This window comes from Medicago sativa, chromosome 6 (genome assembly GCF_051527215.1).
Source record: "Medicago sativa cultivar Bolivia chromosome 6, Bolivia_mono, whole genome shotgun sequence".
Taxonomy (NCBI): domain Eukaryota; kingdom Viridiplantae; phylum Streptophyta; class Magnoliopsida; order Fabales; family Fabaceae; genus Medicago; species Medicago sativa.
Genome location: NC_140754.1, coordinates 60,190 through 77,184, shown reverse-complemented (window position 1 = coordinate 77,184; position 16,995 = coordinate 60,190). Strand labels below are relative to the sequence as shown.

At 34.1% G+C, this 16,995-nt stretch overlaps 4 protein-coding genes across 4 annotated transcripts; 2 read left to right on the top strand and 2 right to left on the bottom strand.

Annotated features, from left to right (window-relative positions):
- Positions 1 to 38: 38 nt before the first annotated feature.
- LOC146911784 (uncharacterized) lies at positions 39 to 1,556 on the top strand. The gene has a single exon (XM_085717810.1). The coding sequence runs from the start codon at positions 96 to 98 to the stop codon at positions 1,365 to 1,367; it is 1,272 nt and encodes a 423-aa protein (XP_085573936.1). The 5' UTR covers positions 39 to 95; the 3' UTR covers positions 1,368 to 1,556.
- Positions 1,557 to 3,131: 1,575 nt separating this feature from the next.
- On the top strand, positions 3,132 to 6,023 carry LOC146911783 (actin-97-like). Its single transcript, XM_085717809.1, has 5 exons — positions 3,132 to 3,249; positions 4,040 to 4,126; positions 4,249 to 4,642; positions 4,964 to 5,577; positions 5,688 to 6,023. The coding sequence occupies exons 2-5, from the start codon at positions 4,067 to 4,069 to the stop codon at positions 5,751 to 5,753; spliced, it is 1,134 nt and encodes a 377-aa protein (XP_085573935.1). The 5' UTR covers positions 3,132 to 3,249; positions 4,040 to 4,066; the 3' UTR covers positions 5,754 to 6,023.
- A 2,949-nt stretch (positions 6,024 to 8,972) lies between these two features.
- On the bottom strand, positions 8,973 to 9,819 carry LOC146911782 (heavy metal-associated isoprenylated plant protein 21-like). The gene is made up of 3 exons (XM_085717808.1): positions 9,601 to 9,819; positions 9,421 to 9,496; positions 8,973 to 9,343 (listed from the first exon to the last, which is right to left on the bottom strand). Exons 1-3 carry the CDS (start codon positions 9,688 to 9,690, stop codon positions 9,042 to 9,044), a joined length of 468 nt encoding a protein of 155 aa, XP_085573934.1. The 5' UTR covers positions 9,691 to 9,819; the 3' UTR covers positions 8,973 to 9,041.
- Positions 9,820 to 12,354: 2,535 nt separating this feature from the next.
- PDE194 (formyltransferase) lies at positions 12,355 to 16,928 on the bottom strand. Its single transcript, XM_085717804.1, has 9 exons — positions 16,611 to 16,928; positions 16,414 to 16,516; positions 15,900 to 15,970; positions 15,678 to 15,782; positions 15,161 to 15,194; positions 14,903 to 15,003; positions 14,008 to 14,067; positions 13,755 to 13,955; positions 12,355 to 12,656 (listed from the first exon to the last, which is right to left on the bottom strand). Exons 1-9 carry the CDS (start codon positions 16,905 to 16,907, stop codon positions 12,567 to 12,569), a joined length of 1,062 nt encoding a protein of 353 aa, XP_085573930.1. The 5' UTR covers positions 16,908 to 16,928; the 3' UTR covers positions 12,355 to 12,566.
- Positions 16,929 to 16,995: the final 67 nt, after the last annotated feature.

Below are 16,995 nucleotides of genomic sequence, written 5' to 3'. Positions count from 1 at the left end.
GTTTTATCTTTATATATATGCCTTCTTTTCTATTAATTGCAATTGCTTGAATCTCGTGAACCTTATGATCACATTTGACCTCTATTTATCTGCCTATGCATGCAGTGACAATGGATGGAGTAAAAAGGCAGAAGAGATTTAAATCTATAAATAACTGCTCTCACTCCGACTCTGACTCACATGATGATCATGCAACAAACAAGAAGAATGTTACGAATATTCTGCAATGCTCAAATAGTAGTAATAAGAGTTTTAATCTGTTTTCAGAGCTCCCTCAAGACTTGATGCTTGTTATCCTTACTTTGCTTCCTCTTAAGTGTCTGCTTAACTCCGCAAGGTACATCTCCAAATTTTGGGCTACTGCTATCTCAGCCTACCTACCTCTTAAACCACCCGGTCTTTACGTTTTCAAGACCGACTCAACGAAAAATTCTTATTTCTTGAACATTCAAGATCATGTTAATGGACAACCTGAAAGGATTGTTTTGGGAACACCTTCCAGAATGGGACGTGTAATGGCTACTTGTCATGGCATATTACTGCTTTGTACTTTTTTTACACTAACTTTTGCAGTAAACCCCATCCTTAAGTGCTGCTTTAGAATTCCAAGTCCACCCACTAATTTAAAATGGTTCATTTCTAATCGGTCTACCATAGCACGTGTTCCTCGCACTGCCAATTTCAAGTTGTTTGTAGAAGATGTCCTAAATGTTTTGGGGGTCAATTGGTATGTTTTCTACGTCCTAACAATTGGAGTTGATAACACATGGAAAGAGATAGCTAGAAAAGAAGCTATCAACCTTAAGTGTCATTTTCTATGGGAGCCTGTTTATAATGGAGAAAATGATATTTATTGGTTAACAAGGGATGGAGTGACTGTGATGGATGTTGACAGGGAAATTATTATAAGAGAGTATCCACTCCCCCCTCCGCGAGTGGATTATGCTCCGATTGGGTTTTTTTCATGGATGGGAGACTGTCTTTCTTGCATTGTTTTGGATGAAGGTATTAGTAGTGCTGGTGCATATCAAATCTATGCTTTGGATTTGGATTTAGGAAAATGGACTCTTTATCATGAGATGGGGCCTTTCGATTATGGGGCTATTTGTGGCCACGAACTGGATTTTGATGTTAATATTAGCACACTGGGCCTGAGGTTTTGTTTCTGGATCAATGACCAAATTTTCTTTATAGCACTTATCGATCCAGCAATAAATCGAAAATCATTTTCAGGTGTTGAAAGGATAATTTTCTGTTACAATGTCAAGACTAGACAGCTGACAAAGATTGATGACATTGCAGTGGGCCATTTTGAAGCATGGCTTCATACAAACACTCTAGTTTCATTGCCAAGTAGTCCAACATAGCTAGGTTTCCTGGTATAAAATATGCGCTATATATGCAGTAGTATTTAAATTTGTCTTGGTTGGCCCAACCAGAAAAATAAGTATTTATGTTTCTATTTAATTATCATGTAAATTGACTATGGCCAACCCAAAGGTGAAGTTTTTAAGGGGTTGTTTTAATTTATTTATCATCAAACTTGTTGAAAACAATTGATGCATGCTTGCCTGGTTTTTAAATCTCGGTTATTTATTTTTTTTGGGTCTTAAATAAAGTGGTAATCCACTGAAAATAAACCCACATACAACTCTGAGGTCCCGGGTCACGATGTCCGGCCTTGCAATTTCGGCATTTGCCAGTTGAGTTAGGACTTCTAGGCTAAATCTCAGTTATTTACTTCATAGCAATGTTTTAAAGGCTGGATCAGAGATTAAACCAGCGAGAGATCTCTGAGTCATGATTTAATGGCTCTTGACCTTGATAATTTCTAGATAAATAAATAAATAAATAAATAGAGTGTTGTGTAATATTGTAAAAGACCCCAAGAGACACTAGAATACTGATTTTTTTTTGTTTTGTTTACGAAGGAAACAAATACTTATTCTTTAGAAGAACAAGATGATACAAATAAGTATTAGTTCATATAATTGAAACTACATTTGGCATTCAATAATGTTCATGAAGCGGGTAAACTGTTAAGTTTTTATAGAGCTATTTCTCTTCACTTTCCTCTCATAGTAACTCTTAGAACAAATCAAAACAAGTCTTGCGTCCAAGTGTGCAACAACATGACAGACAACATGAATCCAATTTTTTTCTTTTTTGGCAAATTTGTTTGAAATAGAAGAGCTCTGGGAACACCAGGGATATGGTGGTGTTTCCTCTCTAGTATGCTATTTTGCTGAGGGGTGCCAAGTGCCAACACATGAAACATGATGTATAACGAATGCCTTTGTAAAAATCTTAAAGCATTAATTCATTTCTATTGTCTGATCTTATGCATTTGACTTTAGCATTAAATTGAGTATTCACCATTGAAACAAAAGACTTATAAGAGTGGATGTTTATGATTTTAATCTAATGAGATAAGATATATTCAGGTGAACTTACTTTTGTCATCAACTACCGTGTTTTATCATATGTCACTTTGGAAAAAAGTAGTTTATATAATATTTTTTTTTCTTTGCATCATACCTTCTACTCTCTGTTCCTTCTTAAGCATTGTTTTAGAAGAAAACTCCTAAACTAAGGTGGTGGATTTTTTAAGGTTTTTTTCATCATACCCCTATTTTAATCTACCATCTACTTTCTCTTTTCAATTATTCAGCATATACACTATTTTTTTTTGTTATTATAATATTGGTATGATGTTTTCACCGCCGCTTAGAAATGACTAATCTTTCTCGAAGAACCTTGTAAGACACAAAGATGAGTTTTCTCTCATAACAAACATAAAAAAGGAGTATTGATATTTGAACATAAAAAATTGAACCACTTATAAAACCAAACTAAAAACAACTTATGATGAGATTTTTATAATAATTTTGTTTCTCTCTATACCAAATTAACACTTGTTTTTGGGTGGTTGGAGCATTAAGGAAGGTACTACTTTTGTTTGTGTGGTCGGTTATTTTTTTGTCTGAAATTAACATTATAGAAAATTACTATACATGCGTATTTTTCTCCAAAAATTTGGTAGAAATGAATGAAATTAGAAAGTGAAATGATTGGTGTGTAGTGAAAGAATGAATGGGTGATAGATAGAAAGTATATTGTCCGTAAATTTCGATTGAGAATCCAGCGGTCCCAATTTGTTGTCATGGTTGTTATAAACATTTCATCTGAATTAGTTATCTTCATTTCGTCTTCTCTCTCCGTATTCTCTATTCTCCCAACCCAATCTATGTACGTGTATGCATGTACTGTGTTGTAATTGCATCTCTATAACACAGACACTTTTGATCGAATGATCCTACACAAACATATTTCCTTTTTAATTTGTTATTGTTATTATAACTTGACCACATGCATGTATTGTACTGTAATGTAATTGTATCTATGTAACCCTGACACTTTTGATCGATGATGTGTACGGTGTCAGTCCTATATCCACACATGCGATTGCATTGCAATCATGTCATTTTCTTACATTACTACTAGTATCAACGTATTGTGGCCGATGTCTGTGTTTGCGTTCGTACTTCCCAGAATTGCATTGCATTGTATTTAGCTAATTAGCTTTCTAGAGAATGAAGTTGGATCTGACATTTTGCACCGTTAATTAATCTCTATCCAATTACTTGTTTCTTTCATCTGCATTAAGAAGCGTTCCTATTATGATATATCCATACAATACAAATATGAAATCGATTACCAAATTGAAAAATAGATAGATCATAACTCTTTTTTGTTCCTACACTAGATATAGTTTATTTTTATTTTTTAAATTTTAATTTGTTCATTGTCTCTTTGTCGTCGACTATGAAGCACATACACCTGATTCGACATTGACATGTACACGTCGACACTGTTAATAATTTTAAAAAATGACAAAATCGAAAGTAATCACATCACATGTGTCGGTGTCAGACAATGGGTAGCAAAATAGACGTTTCATCTCATGTCATTGCAATCCTTTCATTTTTATTTCTTAAATTATTAATTAATTAAAATTGTACATTTGTTGTTTATCCAGCTGATCAACAAACCATACTAGAAGAAGATGGCAGACGCTGAGGATATTCAACCTCTTGTTTGTGACAATGGAACGGGAATGGTCAAGGTACCAGCTATTATAGATCACATTTTCTTCTTTCATTTTCATTCATTTTTTGTTCTCTGCCTTGTGGTGAATAGCTTCATATGACACATTATAGATTAACATTGGAATATACCATTTTTCAGGCAGGCTTTGCTGGAGATGATGCACCGCGTGCCGTGTTTCCCAGCATTGTTGGTCGTCCTCGTCATACTGGTGTTATGGTTGGTATGGGCCAAAAAGATGCATACGTTGGTGATGAGGCACAATCTAAACGTGGTATCCTCACTCTCAAGTACCCAATTGAGCATGGTATTGTTAGCAATTGGGATGACATGGAAAAGATTTGGCATCATACCTTCTATAATGAGCTTCGTGTCGCCCCCGAAGAGCATCCAGTTCTCTTAACAGAAGCTCCTCTTAATCCAAAGGCCAATCGTGAGAAGATGACCCAAATCATGTTTGAGACTTTCAATGCCCCTGCTATGTATGTGGCCATTCAGGCTGTTCTTTCACTCTACGCCAGTGGTCGTACAACCGGTAATCATTTCATGATATTATTATCCTATGCTTGGGTTTAATTGGCACGCTTGTACCATAAGCTAGCTTATCCATGGAGCTTTTAGATTGAGACTGACAATATGAGGCAACTTGTACTTTGTGTGAGCTGGCATATACCTATACTTTTACACGAACAGATCTTTATTTGTCGTAGTAAAGTTTAGAGTTGTTCAATTTTCTCATCAACCAAGAGGCATAAATAACTATTCCTTATATTCTCCAAGTCGAATTCATTGTGATTTATAATTTTTCTCCGGTTTTGTTTTCAATTATGATGATTTATTTTTCTTATTTTTGCAGGTATTGTGTTGGATTCTGGTGATGGTGTCAGCCACACAGTCCCTATCTACGAGGGTTATGCCCTCCCACACGCCATCCTTCGTCTTGATTTGGCTGGTCGTGACCTGACTGATTACATGATGAAAATTCTGACAGAACGTGGTTATTCTTTTACCACCTCAGCAGAGCGTGAAATTGTGAGGGACATGAAGGAAAAGCTGGCTTACATTGCCCTTGACTATGAGCAAGAGCTAGAGACATCCAAGACCAGCTCTGCAGTGGAGAAGAGCTATGAGTTGCCTGATGGGCAAGTCATCACTATTGGCGCTGAGCGTTTTAGGTGTCCAGAGGTCTTATACCAACCATCCATGGTGGGAATGGAAGCTGCAGGAATTCATGAGACCACTTACAACTCCATAATGAAATGTGATGTTGACATCAGGAAAGACCTGTATGGTAACATTGTCCTTTCAGGAGGTACAACCATGTTTCCTGGCATTGCTGATAGAATGAGCAAGGAGATTTCTGCATTAGCACCCAGTAGCATGAAGATCAAGGTGGTAGCACCGCCTGAGAGAAAGTACAGTGTCTGGATTGGTGGTTCTATCTTGGCATCCCTAAGCACCTTCCAACAGGTTTGTTCTTTTCTTTGATTCATATGATTTTCTTGATGTTGCTCGAAGATACATTCATAATCTATGACTGCTAATGAATTAATTTAAACTATCCTTTCCTTTGTGTGCAGATGTGGATTGCAAAGGCTGAGTATGATGAGTCTGGACCATCAATTGTGCATAGGAAGTGTTTCTAAATTGTCTGAGCAATAGGGTTATTGAAGGAAAAGGCTGCTCTTTTGTAACCCTTAATTTCATTCTAGCTTTTGTTATTCTCCAGGAGTTTATTGTCAAACGATCCAATTCATCTTCATTATTATTATATATGTATTGATAAGTTTTTTTGACATTCATACTGCGTCGAAATTAGCTGAGACTATCAAATGAACTAAGCATGTATTCTTTTGTATGCAAAGTTGTAATATCAATCATTTAAACTTCATTCATATTGTTTTGCAAGCAATAAATTTTGTACTCGAGCTTAAGTCTAATATTGTTGATATTGAAATATGGGGTTATTATATGTTTTAGTACGGGCTTTCATACACAAATGTTTGTTTTCCAGTGATAGCAAAACTCCAATATTCTTCTTTCTTGTATTAGTACATAGATCGATTTCACATAACAATTACTTAGTGCATATTTACTTTGGAGTTTGGACTTAAACCTTGTAAACATATTTAAGGACTCAAACATTTGAATAGAAAATATTGGTTAATGTTTTATTGATAAATCAGCAACTGCTCAGCTCAAAGTATAACTGCTAAGAGGAATATTAACTTTTACATTGAGAACAAAAACATAAGAACTGATATGGAAAAGAAAGAAGGAACAACAAGGAATATGAGAATACAAAGAAAGGAATAATCACATTACAACCAACTTTCCTACTCTCTTAGGACAACTTGCAGTTGCATCCACATCACTCTGATCTTCCCAAGTATTTCCTCGAAGGATATATAGCCCTGTGTTTCATCATTGCTTCAAGATGTACAGTCGTGACATGTTCTTAAGTACAATCGTGCCATGTTCTTAAGCAGTGAGAGGTAAGTTCATGTATAGATTTATAGCACACACTTCAAAGGTTTCAATTAGGTAGGATACATGAAAAACTAGGCGTGAATCTTCTACAAGCTGCTTTGAAATGTAGCTGCTCTTGCAAAGTGCGGGAGGGATCCATTGAACTGTGATGGTAATGAGTCAGTGTAGGGGGATATCATTAAAAGTGTTATTCTCAAACTCATGGCTAGCAAATCATTATCATGGTCAGAAACCGATGGACTTTATCATGTCATACAGTGTGATAATATTAGCATTCAAAAATAACCCATCCATTGTCTAACTATCTATTATTATATTTATTAAATTAGAATTTGAGGTGAGAATTTATATTGCTAGAATACAAAATATGTTCTCTCCATTCTTTTGAATTTTTGAAGAGAATAGCAAATCGTTACATTTTCAATCCCAATATTTTCAGAAAACTACCATGAATTAAACTTAAATCCTACATCATAATGATAATCCTTGAGGAGAATGTAATGTAAGGCTTCCTTAATTGTGTTTATGTAATAAAACTATCTATAAATTATCATATGTAGTTTTATATGTTTTTACATGTATATATTCTTTTCTTTTGCCTTAAGCAAATGACATGTTAATGGAAAGAGGTTGGGTTGCGTTTTGGAGTAGTGTGGGAGGTGTTGTTGCTATTTTGTTGCAATCCAGAATGTAACGTTTGTTAACTGCTGTTGAAAACGTTAAAAGTAATTGGAGTGTTTATGAGAAAAAAGTGATGTGAAATGAGCAATTTTCAAAATATAATAGTTTATGAGAAAAAAGTGATGTGAAATGAGCAATTTTCAAAATATAATATATTCAAAATATGGTTAACAAAATAAGATAAACATATTTTCTCAAAAAAAAAAAAAAGATAACATATATTCAAAACGCACAAAATGGTGGAATACATTTGCCTTCTGTCACAACAAATCAATAAATATAACCTTTTGATTCAACATGTATTTTTGCTAATGGTGGGTTCATGTAAAGATTGCCATTCAAAATACACTACTACCCTATGGTTTATAATAGGCTTGATAGTAGTTTTAACCCCCAAACTTTTCCAAAGTTGATATTTTGGCCCCCTAAGAAAAAAACTACAAAACCGCCCCCTAAGTTTTGCACCTGTGGCAGTTTTGGCCCCCAAGACCAATTTTGACTCGGTCTACGCTGACGTGGTACCTTAAGTGAGGTGCCACGTGTTATTTTTTTTTATTTTTTTTGGCCTTGGGGGACAAAACTGCTACAGTTGCAAAACTTAGGGGGTGGTTTTGTAGTTTTTTTTCTTAGGAGGCCAAAATTGCAACTTTGTGAAAGTTAGGGGGCGAAAACTGCTATTAAGCCTTTATAATAACAGCAGTAAAGGCTAAATTTTGGGGATGTGTGTTGTGGGCTATAGTAGAGTATGTCATTCCAATCACAATGTATAAAAAAAAATAGAAATTATAAAAAAAGGCAATTTGTAAAGCCATAATTTAGGGATGTTATGTTATTTTCAATTGGTGTGGAAGATTATTTATTTGCCGCGGGGCCTATGAATAATAATTAGTTTTACTGGTCCCCGGAATGGCTCTCGAGTCTTAATACTTCTTATCTTGAACTCTTGATCATATCTATTTTATATAAGATTTTCTTTATATAAGCAAACTCAGTAGTTAGTATATTGTTAGTGAGAGAAAAATTAGACGGAGAAAAATTAGTTAGCAGCAGAGATTGAACCATGGTTAACCTTTGGAGACAAAAATATTTTTAATTTGAAATTAAAAAAATCTATAACTTAGTACATATATACCTGCATCTGAATGGTAAGAATGTAAACAATACGACACTTTAATAAGCGATGAGAAAATAATATGAGAATACCATATATATCAAATAGGTTTTCAGTAAAAGATGAATCAACGCTGAATATTGTTGTATGTTACGACATACCTTTAACATAATGTGACAACTTCATATGATTATCGATGATATATTTAATAAAGATGTTAGTTTATTTCGATTCATTGTCAATTATCATGTCAATTAGATTTTTCTAGCCTCGGCTAAACATCTTACTTAACGTGGATATGGTAAGTTCATTGCATATTGCTTGCAGCTTACGAGTTACGTGGCTCTTCTAAAATGAGCAAATCATTTGAGTTTTTTTTAAGAGGTAATTTATGTTAATTAGGGTTTAAAGCAAGTAATGCATGAGCCATAAATAAACTATTGAAATCCAATGAAAAAAACCCTAGATAAACAAATGAATCGATATTAGTAACAATTTGTGATTTTAGGAGCCAAATCCAGTCCAGTGTGTATTGTTCTAGGTTAATTAAGTTGGTTTTTAGAGTATAGCATGTAACAAGAAATTAAAGCTAGCTGGTTTTGATTATATTTTGGATATGATCATTGATTACATTACAATATTATCAGCTAGATTACATGATGGAACATGCATTTACATTGTCATCGTTAAAAAGGGAAACAAGTATCTCTTCTTGATGATTAGATGAGGCCATAGGGGCAGCCTGCACAACGTTTCTAACAAATCCAGAGGGTGCCCTTCTGTCATAGGCTCCGTAGGCATAAGGATAGTACACAAGTTGCTGTTCAACATAAGGCCAAAATTGAGCTCTTACTTTCCCAGTGCTTTTTATTCTCTTTAACACCTTGTTTGGATCAACATAACCACTTACTATCACCCTGCTTTGCTTTCTGTTCACCTCCACAGATTTCACACCTATACATCAATTAATGGAAGGGAGTTAGGAAATTAGTTGTAAACTAACTATATTATGTACACACTAATTAATTAACCTTTTAATGAAGTCACTGCATTTCTGACTCTTCTTTCACAACCATCACAGTCCATTCTCACTTTTATCTCAACCGTCTGAAATTATATAAAAAATATACTCTTAGTGAGTACTAACCAAGTAAGGATATACTATATGATAGTTACAAAAAAAAAAAAAAAAGAAGTTCTTATAGTATTACCTGCATTGCTTTGCGCTTGGACCTCTTAATGGTGGAGTTGGTTACACTTACAGTAGTACAAAAGTTGGAGAGGTAATCAAGAGCACCCATTTTGCTTCTCTATGTAATTTCCAGAGATCAGTGAGTCATTGAATTAGATGAGTAGTGTTTAAATAGAAAAAGAAGCCAACCTAGCTCAAATGGATTTTTAAATGACTATATATTAACGAAAAATGTTTGGTTGATTGACGGACCATAAAACACTTGAATAATACCCTGAGAGAAAATGAAATAGAGTTACTTAAACAATGTACATATTTTTTTTTTAATGACAAACATTAGTATATTAATTCTTTTTTTTAAAAGCAAAAATTAGTATGTATGTATTGTATACACTAATTAATTATGTTAAGGGTCTTGTTAACGAGTGGCCTTGGGGCACTCTTTAAGCATACTAAATAAAGTAATTATTCTTTTAAAATTTAAAAGTTTTCAATTTTCAATGCACTGATTACACAAACTTTTATAAAAAGTTACTATTTAAAGTCTTTAACCAGTGCCCCGGGGGCACTAGTTAACATTTTCCTTATGTTAGTTTTTTTTGTTTAATTCTGGACCTCTAACCTTTAACTCTTAACAAGGAAGAGATATCATTCCCTAAAAAAAAAACAAGGAAGAGAGATCAAGAAAAAAAAATAATATGTTGGATAAATACATAAAATTTATGTTTTCAAATATAAAAGTCGCTAATTAATAATGTGCAAAAGCAGCGTCTTCAAAATTATATTATACTACCGCAATTATTAATGGGGACATATGTTCCAAAAAGCTTACTCCCTCCGTCCCGGAATAACTGACCCATTTTCTAAAAAAAAGTGTCCCAAAATAACTGACCCATTTCAATTTTCAATACAACTTTCATCATTCTCAATACAATATAACACTAAATAATGCTACTTTTATCATTCCCAATACAATATATTCCACTTTCCCCTTTATTTATACACTTTTCTTAATCTGTGTGAAAAACCAAAGTGTGTCAATTATACCGGGACGGAGGTAGTATTAATTATTATCGTAGCGATGGCCATTGTAGTAGCTTGCTCACTAGGGTCTATGTGTGCAATATACACCCTCCGGTCACTATTATAAGCAAAAATCTACTTTTTAGGTTCATTCAATAAATGATGTATGTGGTCCAATAAATAGACCACATACATCATTTATTGAATGAACCTAAAATATGAAATTTTGCTTATAATAGTGACCAGAGGGTGTATTATTCTGAGAATTCTTTTTTCATATTACTCCACTCCATCCGTCATATCTTAAATATAAACAACAAAATCTTGTTATATGATCTCAAATATAAATAAAAACCAAATTAATTCTATAATATAATTTTTGAGGAAATTAATTCTATCATTCCTAACCTAAAATATATTATTGACATTATTTTTGAATGTGTATGGCTTTCTTTCCTACAATTCATTCTTTTACTTAATTTAAGCTAACAAAGTGCAAACATTAACATCAACTTACGGCGGGGACCCATAAAGTTGAAGCAATGGTGATTTAATTTATTACTTTCCGTGAGCATGATATATTTGATTATATGATTATGATTACTGAGCCAATCCCGATGCCATCATTGCATTCATTTTTCTCATTTTAAATTTCAATCTCTCATCTTTTTTTTTCTAAAGCGGCGAAGTTCAAACTCACTGTAAAAATATATACACCCTCCGGTCACTATTATAAGCAAAAAAGCAAAAAACCACATTCTAGATTTATTAAATGATATATGTGGTCTTTATTATAAACCACATACATCATTTAATGAATGAATGAATCTAAAATGTGATTTTTTGCTTATAATAGTGACCGGATGGTGTAATAGAATAATTGAATGGTTGAAATTAGAAACATGACCCCGCATTCTTTTCCAGTATGATATAATCTACTTTCAAGTTAGATAGTGCTGGGAGAGCGCTACCATGTTTAAGAACAGATAGTGTTCCAGCAAAATAAAATAAGATAGTGCTTTATTGAGTAAACTCTATCTATATTTGGGTGGAGAAATTAGATAACCTTTCTTAAAAAGATGTGGTGGATCCTCTACTGGTGTTTTTCTATACCAATGTCTACAAGTACAATGCCACTCTCACCTGTCCAATCCAATAGTAGTGATATTCGACATTGTATGCATACACTATATAAGAGTATACTTAACCCCACTGTTAGTTTGATTAAAAGAGAGAAAAAAATTATTATTAAAATCGCAACGGTATGAATAAGGGTCACACATCTTTTATGAAGTCAAAATAACTTCGGATTTGAATTAGATGAAGGTTTACAACTTAATAATCAACATTGCTAGTTGAGCCAAGCATTACGAAAAATAATCTTATATCATCTTAAAACAAATGGCAGGGAATTGTATATGAATACGAAAGATAAAGAAAAAACTATTGGCAGTGACTTGTATAATCAAGGGAACAATATTTTATGCGCTCGTCCTTACCGCCCTTGCAAAAGGGAAGGAGAGTACCCAAATCTGTTTATAATAGTGCTGTAGACATTGCAGTAGAAAAACAGGCAGCAGAGGATCTCTTGCCCCCCCTGCAATACTAACATCTGCGAGCTTACATTATTCAGTCCTCACAAACTCCTACGGACGTAGCAAACAGCACCCCATCTATTATTGTCCTTCATCCAATGTTTAATGGCAACAAATAAATATAATGACTTTCTGATGCACCAAAACTTCAGAACTTTACTTTCAACATATCTAGTTTTATTTCATGTTAAAATAGTATATGTGTTAAAATAAAAGAATAAAAATATGATTAATATCCGGAAATCATTTAAAATGACCGAAGAAAAATGAAAAACTTGAATAAAATTAAAAAAAGACATAAAGAATCCGATTGCCCGAACAGTTAGAGGATAATTTAAAATATCGTTTGTGTTTGATAAACCGCCGCTCATATTTTCTTCAGCTTCTGTCCCCGGAGGCCATTCCAGAAAGCAGCTGCATTGACCGCCTTTTTTCCAGGGAGCTGAAGTTCCAATACCTGAGTTACAACATCACTAAATTCAGAAAGTGATCTTTTTCATATTAAACATCAGTGCTTCATCAATGTTTAACTTTCATTAACCTGCTTGATATATTACAGATTTTTGAGAGAAATTCTATATTTCAAGTTACAAAACACTTATAAGTGTGTGCATTCACAATTTGGATTCCTGAAGACATTGTCGCCTTGTCCAACACCATTTGTATTTTACATTAGTTTCAATTTCAAGATGTAACCCAGGATTCCACAGAGCAATCGGAGAAAAGAACAAGAAGGGAATATCCCTTTATTTACAAAGCTCATGCATAAACTAAACTACACAGTGATTTCAGTTACATTGGTTCACTTAAGCATCAACTTCAGCTTGTGAAAATATATTGTAGCATTGAATTTCAACAAGTAACTGCTCAAACAAGTACTAATACTATACTTTTGGCCTAGAATTACTGTTTACAATGAATAATGATTTGTAAAAGCAAATGGACGACTTCTAGTTAACAGTCAAAAGAGCACCTTGGAACCAAATTTATTTTTGCAATTAACAAGAAACATTCCATTGGTCTCATTTCCACCTCTAACTTGGAAGGAAATCTTTTTCCTAAAAAATGTTTGGGGCAAAGATGAGAAAATCACATACTAACAAGATCCATGGCGCTGAAGGTAGCATCGGATGGACATGTTAGATAATAAGATTGTATTTGGTGAATATCAAAAATAGAACCAAACAGGACAAAAGGTAGGCATCTAAAATGGTAAAACCAAAGAGAACAGAATAGAGCAAGTATACAGAAGATTCATTACCCAAATTTTTTAGATTTACCGACACTGAAGAATCTTATCAGTATAGGAACAAGCAAGAGGTGCGCACTAAGACAACCAAAATGAAAAAGAAAATGGCAATTTAGAAGATCAGTTTTCAGAGTAGTTCTCTTTCGGTTTCCTAACATAGATTGGTCCTAGAAATTGGCTTGGTATACGGATTACATCTAAAACCTGTACCCTCTACCAGAAAACACTTGTCTAGGCAGTGCAACTATGATTTAACACCGCAGTGATAACTGAAACTTCATGATTGATTCTCACAACTACACATACCTCGAGTGTGGTTCCCCTTCCACATGGAAACACCAATGCACCATTGACAAATGCAATATCATCTGCTTCATTGAACTGCACACTTTCATGGGTGCAAACTCGCGTGGTTATGATTTTAATCTCCAAAGTTTTATTCTGACCATTTTTGTCAGCTACAAGAATCTTTGCTCTAGATCCTGGCCACCCTGAAAATGCACGAACCTAAAATTGTTGTGTCACAGCTACACAGTTCAAAAGAAATCATGAAGTTTACCTTATTATGGAGAACAGATGCTTCTTGATCAAAAGATAGCCATGATTCGTCTGGACCTATCTGCATAAAGTAGCAAAACCAAAATAAGATCCATTCCTTGTAAGGAACATAATTTATCAACTGTGTATAGTGGAATTGTTTTTCTCTTTTTCCTTATGTAGATAACAGGATATAAAATGGAGTGAGCATAAAAGGAACATAACAATTTCTCCCCAATTTCAAGATTTTTTTTATTACTCCTCAAAACTAGGACTCAATGTTCTTCTGCTTTGTTTTCACGTGTCCTTTTTTTTTTTTTTTGAACACTAACCCATTCTCTTATCAGCAAAAAATCCAACACAAGCAATAAGTTCAAGTCTTTCATTTTTCATTTTATTTACACATAGATCCTTACAGCTCTTGCACCTAATATGTACCTTATTAGGAGGTGTGTTCTGAAACAAAAAGTAGTCCGTTTATTTTTTGCACAGTGAGGCTTTTTTCTTTATAGGAAGTAGGACTGGGAACACAAGGTGTCCCCACGTCCTAGCATGAATTACGATATAATGTGTTAAGTGTTCTTGTTTAACACCTGATGTACTACTTTTCATCTCGTACAATTCTCATTTACAAGTTTTGTTAGGAATATGGAGGCTAAAATAAAAGTAAGCCAAATGTGGTTTATGAATGATTGTCTCAAAGGAATTTATATTATCGTCATGCAAAGAGATGGAGTAGCCTTGTTGCATTTTTGAGCCATCACTATGGTTTCAGAAATAGAAAAGATTCCTAAAAGTAAATATGAAATAGCATTGGGCAAACACTATAGAGGATCTGATACATGTTGAACTAATAATAATATCAATAGGAAAATCATTTCTTCCCTTCTGAGTAACATAATCAAAACCAACACTACCTTTGGTGCCAATGTAGCCTTTGAATCATCTTGGGGTTGTGCATTCGCTCTAGCTGATCCATCAAAAATGGATGGAAGTTCCCTAATCAGAAGTTTAGATCCTGCTTTGTCAAATAAAGATATGAACTGATTCTTAACAATGACTTTCTATCAGAAGGTCTGAACTCTGAATAAGAAAAGCTCTTAGGGTAACACTAGGATAAAAGATTATAAGGAACGCAAAAGATAAATTAACATCCATGGAGAGAATAATCATACCTTTATGAAACAGAAGCTCAAGCAAATCAGGTGCCTACATATATAGGTATCTAAAGATTTGTTAGAAGGAGGGAGTAAAAGCAACAACTTTCTAGAAAATATCACCATATGAGAAGAGAGTGTGTGCAAGGCCTATAATGACCGAGTGAAACATGACAGCTATGAAAACACACACATACACCGGCTTTGCATATACATGATCTCAGAAATAAAAAAGTATCTGGTAACTATTTTGATCATGTACCTAAGATATTATTAAGACAATCAAAGCAGCACAACCCTCAACATAATATGCAGCAGTACTCGTAATTATTCATTGAAACCACCAGTTGAAACATTCCAGTTTTTTTTTTTTTTGAAGGGTTCAAACATTCCAGTTTGAAGATTGTTTTTTTCGTAAGCGAAAATTCATTAATAAAATCACGGATAATAGCACAAGTAGTGCCGACACCAAGAAAAGGCCATGTGCCCCCAGACCTTTTACTTTGTAGCAAACAGAGACAAGAGAAATTTTTACCTTTATATGATCATCAACTTGAATTGTTTCAGTAGCAATGATAGGACCAGCATCAAGTGCACGAACAGTGAATGCTAACGATACTCCAGTTTCTTTAACACCATCCTAGTATACAAATACAAGTCAATATATAAATTATAAACAAGAAATAAGCTAGTGAAACGAAAGGTATAAAAGCATACAAACGTTAGAAGTGGCATGAGATGAAGGAAAACGGCTAACCTGCAATGCTCTTTGAACTGGAGCAGCACCACGATAGATTGGCAAAAGGCTAGGGTGAATGTTGACTGTTCCTGAGATGATTTCAGATAAAGTTGAGCATTAGATCCATCCATATGTTTTACTTATACTACTAAGCCGATGTTTGGGTGCCAATTTGCATCCACAAAAGCACGACAAAACCTCTCAAGACTCATTTTTACCTAATTATTTAGAGAGAAGCAATTCTCAACACACCAATTTGTAGCTTCTACGGCAAAAAGAATCAATTCTACAATTTATTTTATCTTTTTTAATTACTTTTTACTTAATTGTCCATTGAATGGTTAAATAAAATATCGAAAAGCAATTTTTAAATACATACGCTGAAAGTTATTTTTGTAATTATACATTCAAATACAATTTTGATCCAAACAATCCAAACAAATAAATTAATAAGAATCACTCCGTCAATGTATCCAAACACAAATCAATTAACCAAAAACACAGCGATAAGAAGAATGAATGAATGACTAACCAGAAGGAGGAATATCTAGAAATTTGGTGGGTAATATATTGCCATAAGCAGCCGTAATGCATAACTGAGGTTCCAAAGCTTTTAAATCTGATAAGAAAGTATCCTGCAAGCAAGAAATGAATAGAGTGAGTGAGCGAGTAATTGGATTTTCATTGATTAGAGAGAATAACTAGTTAATTAGTTAGTTAGTAAATTACATCTCCAGCACGTTGAGGAGTGAAAATAAGATGAGAAGAGAAGCCTCTTTCAAGAGCAAAGTTGGCCAAGGGAGAGAGTGAAAGTTTTTTGCCTCTGTCTCTTCTAGCGGGTGGCTGAGTGACAATAGCAGCAACTTCAAAGGAAGAATGTGGAGAAGCAGAAGCGGTGAGAAGTGCATCGAGGACTATAGTAGACACTTTAGGTGCGCCCAACAGAACAACGGGTTTCTTCTTGTTTGTTGTGGTGAAAGTAGAAGTGGAACCCTGACTCTGTACACAACATAACCGCCGAATCATTCTTCTTTCTCACCTCCCTCTGTTCTAGACTTCTTCGTATCGTTTGTTATCCCTCCATTTATCCAACTTTATCTCATAGATCTTCAAC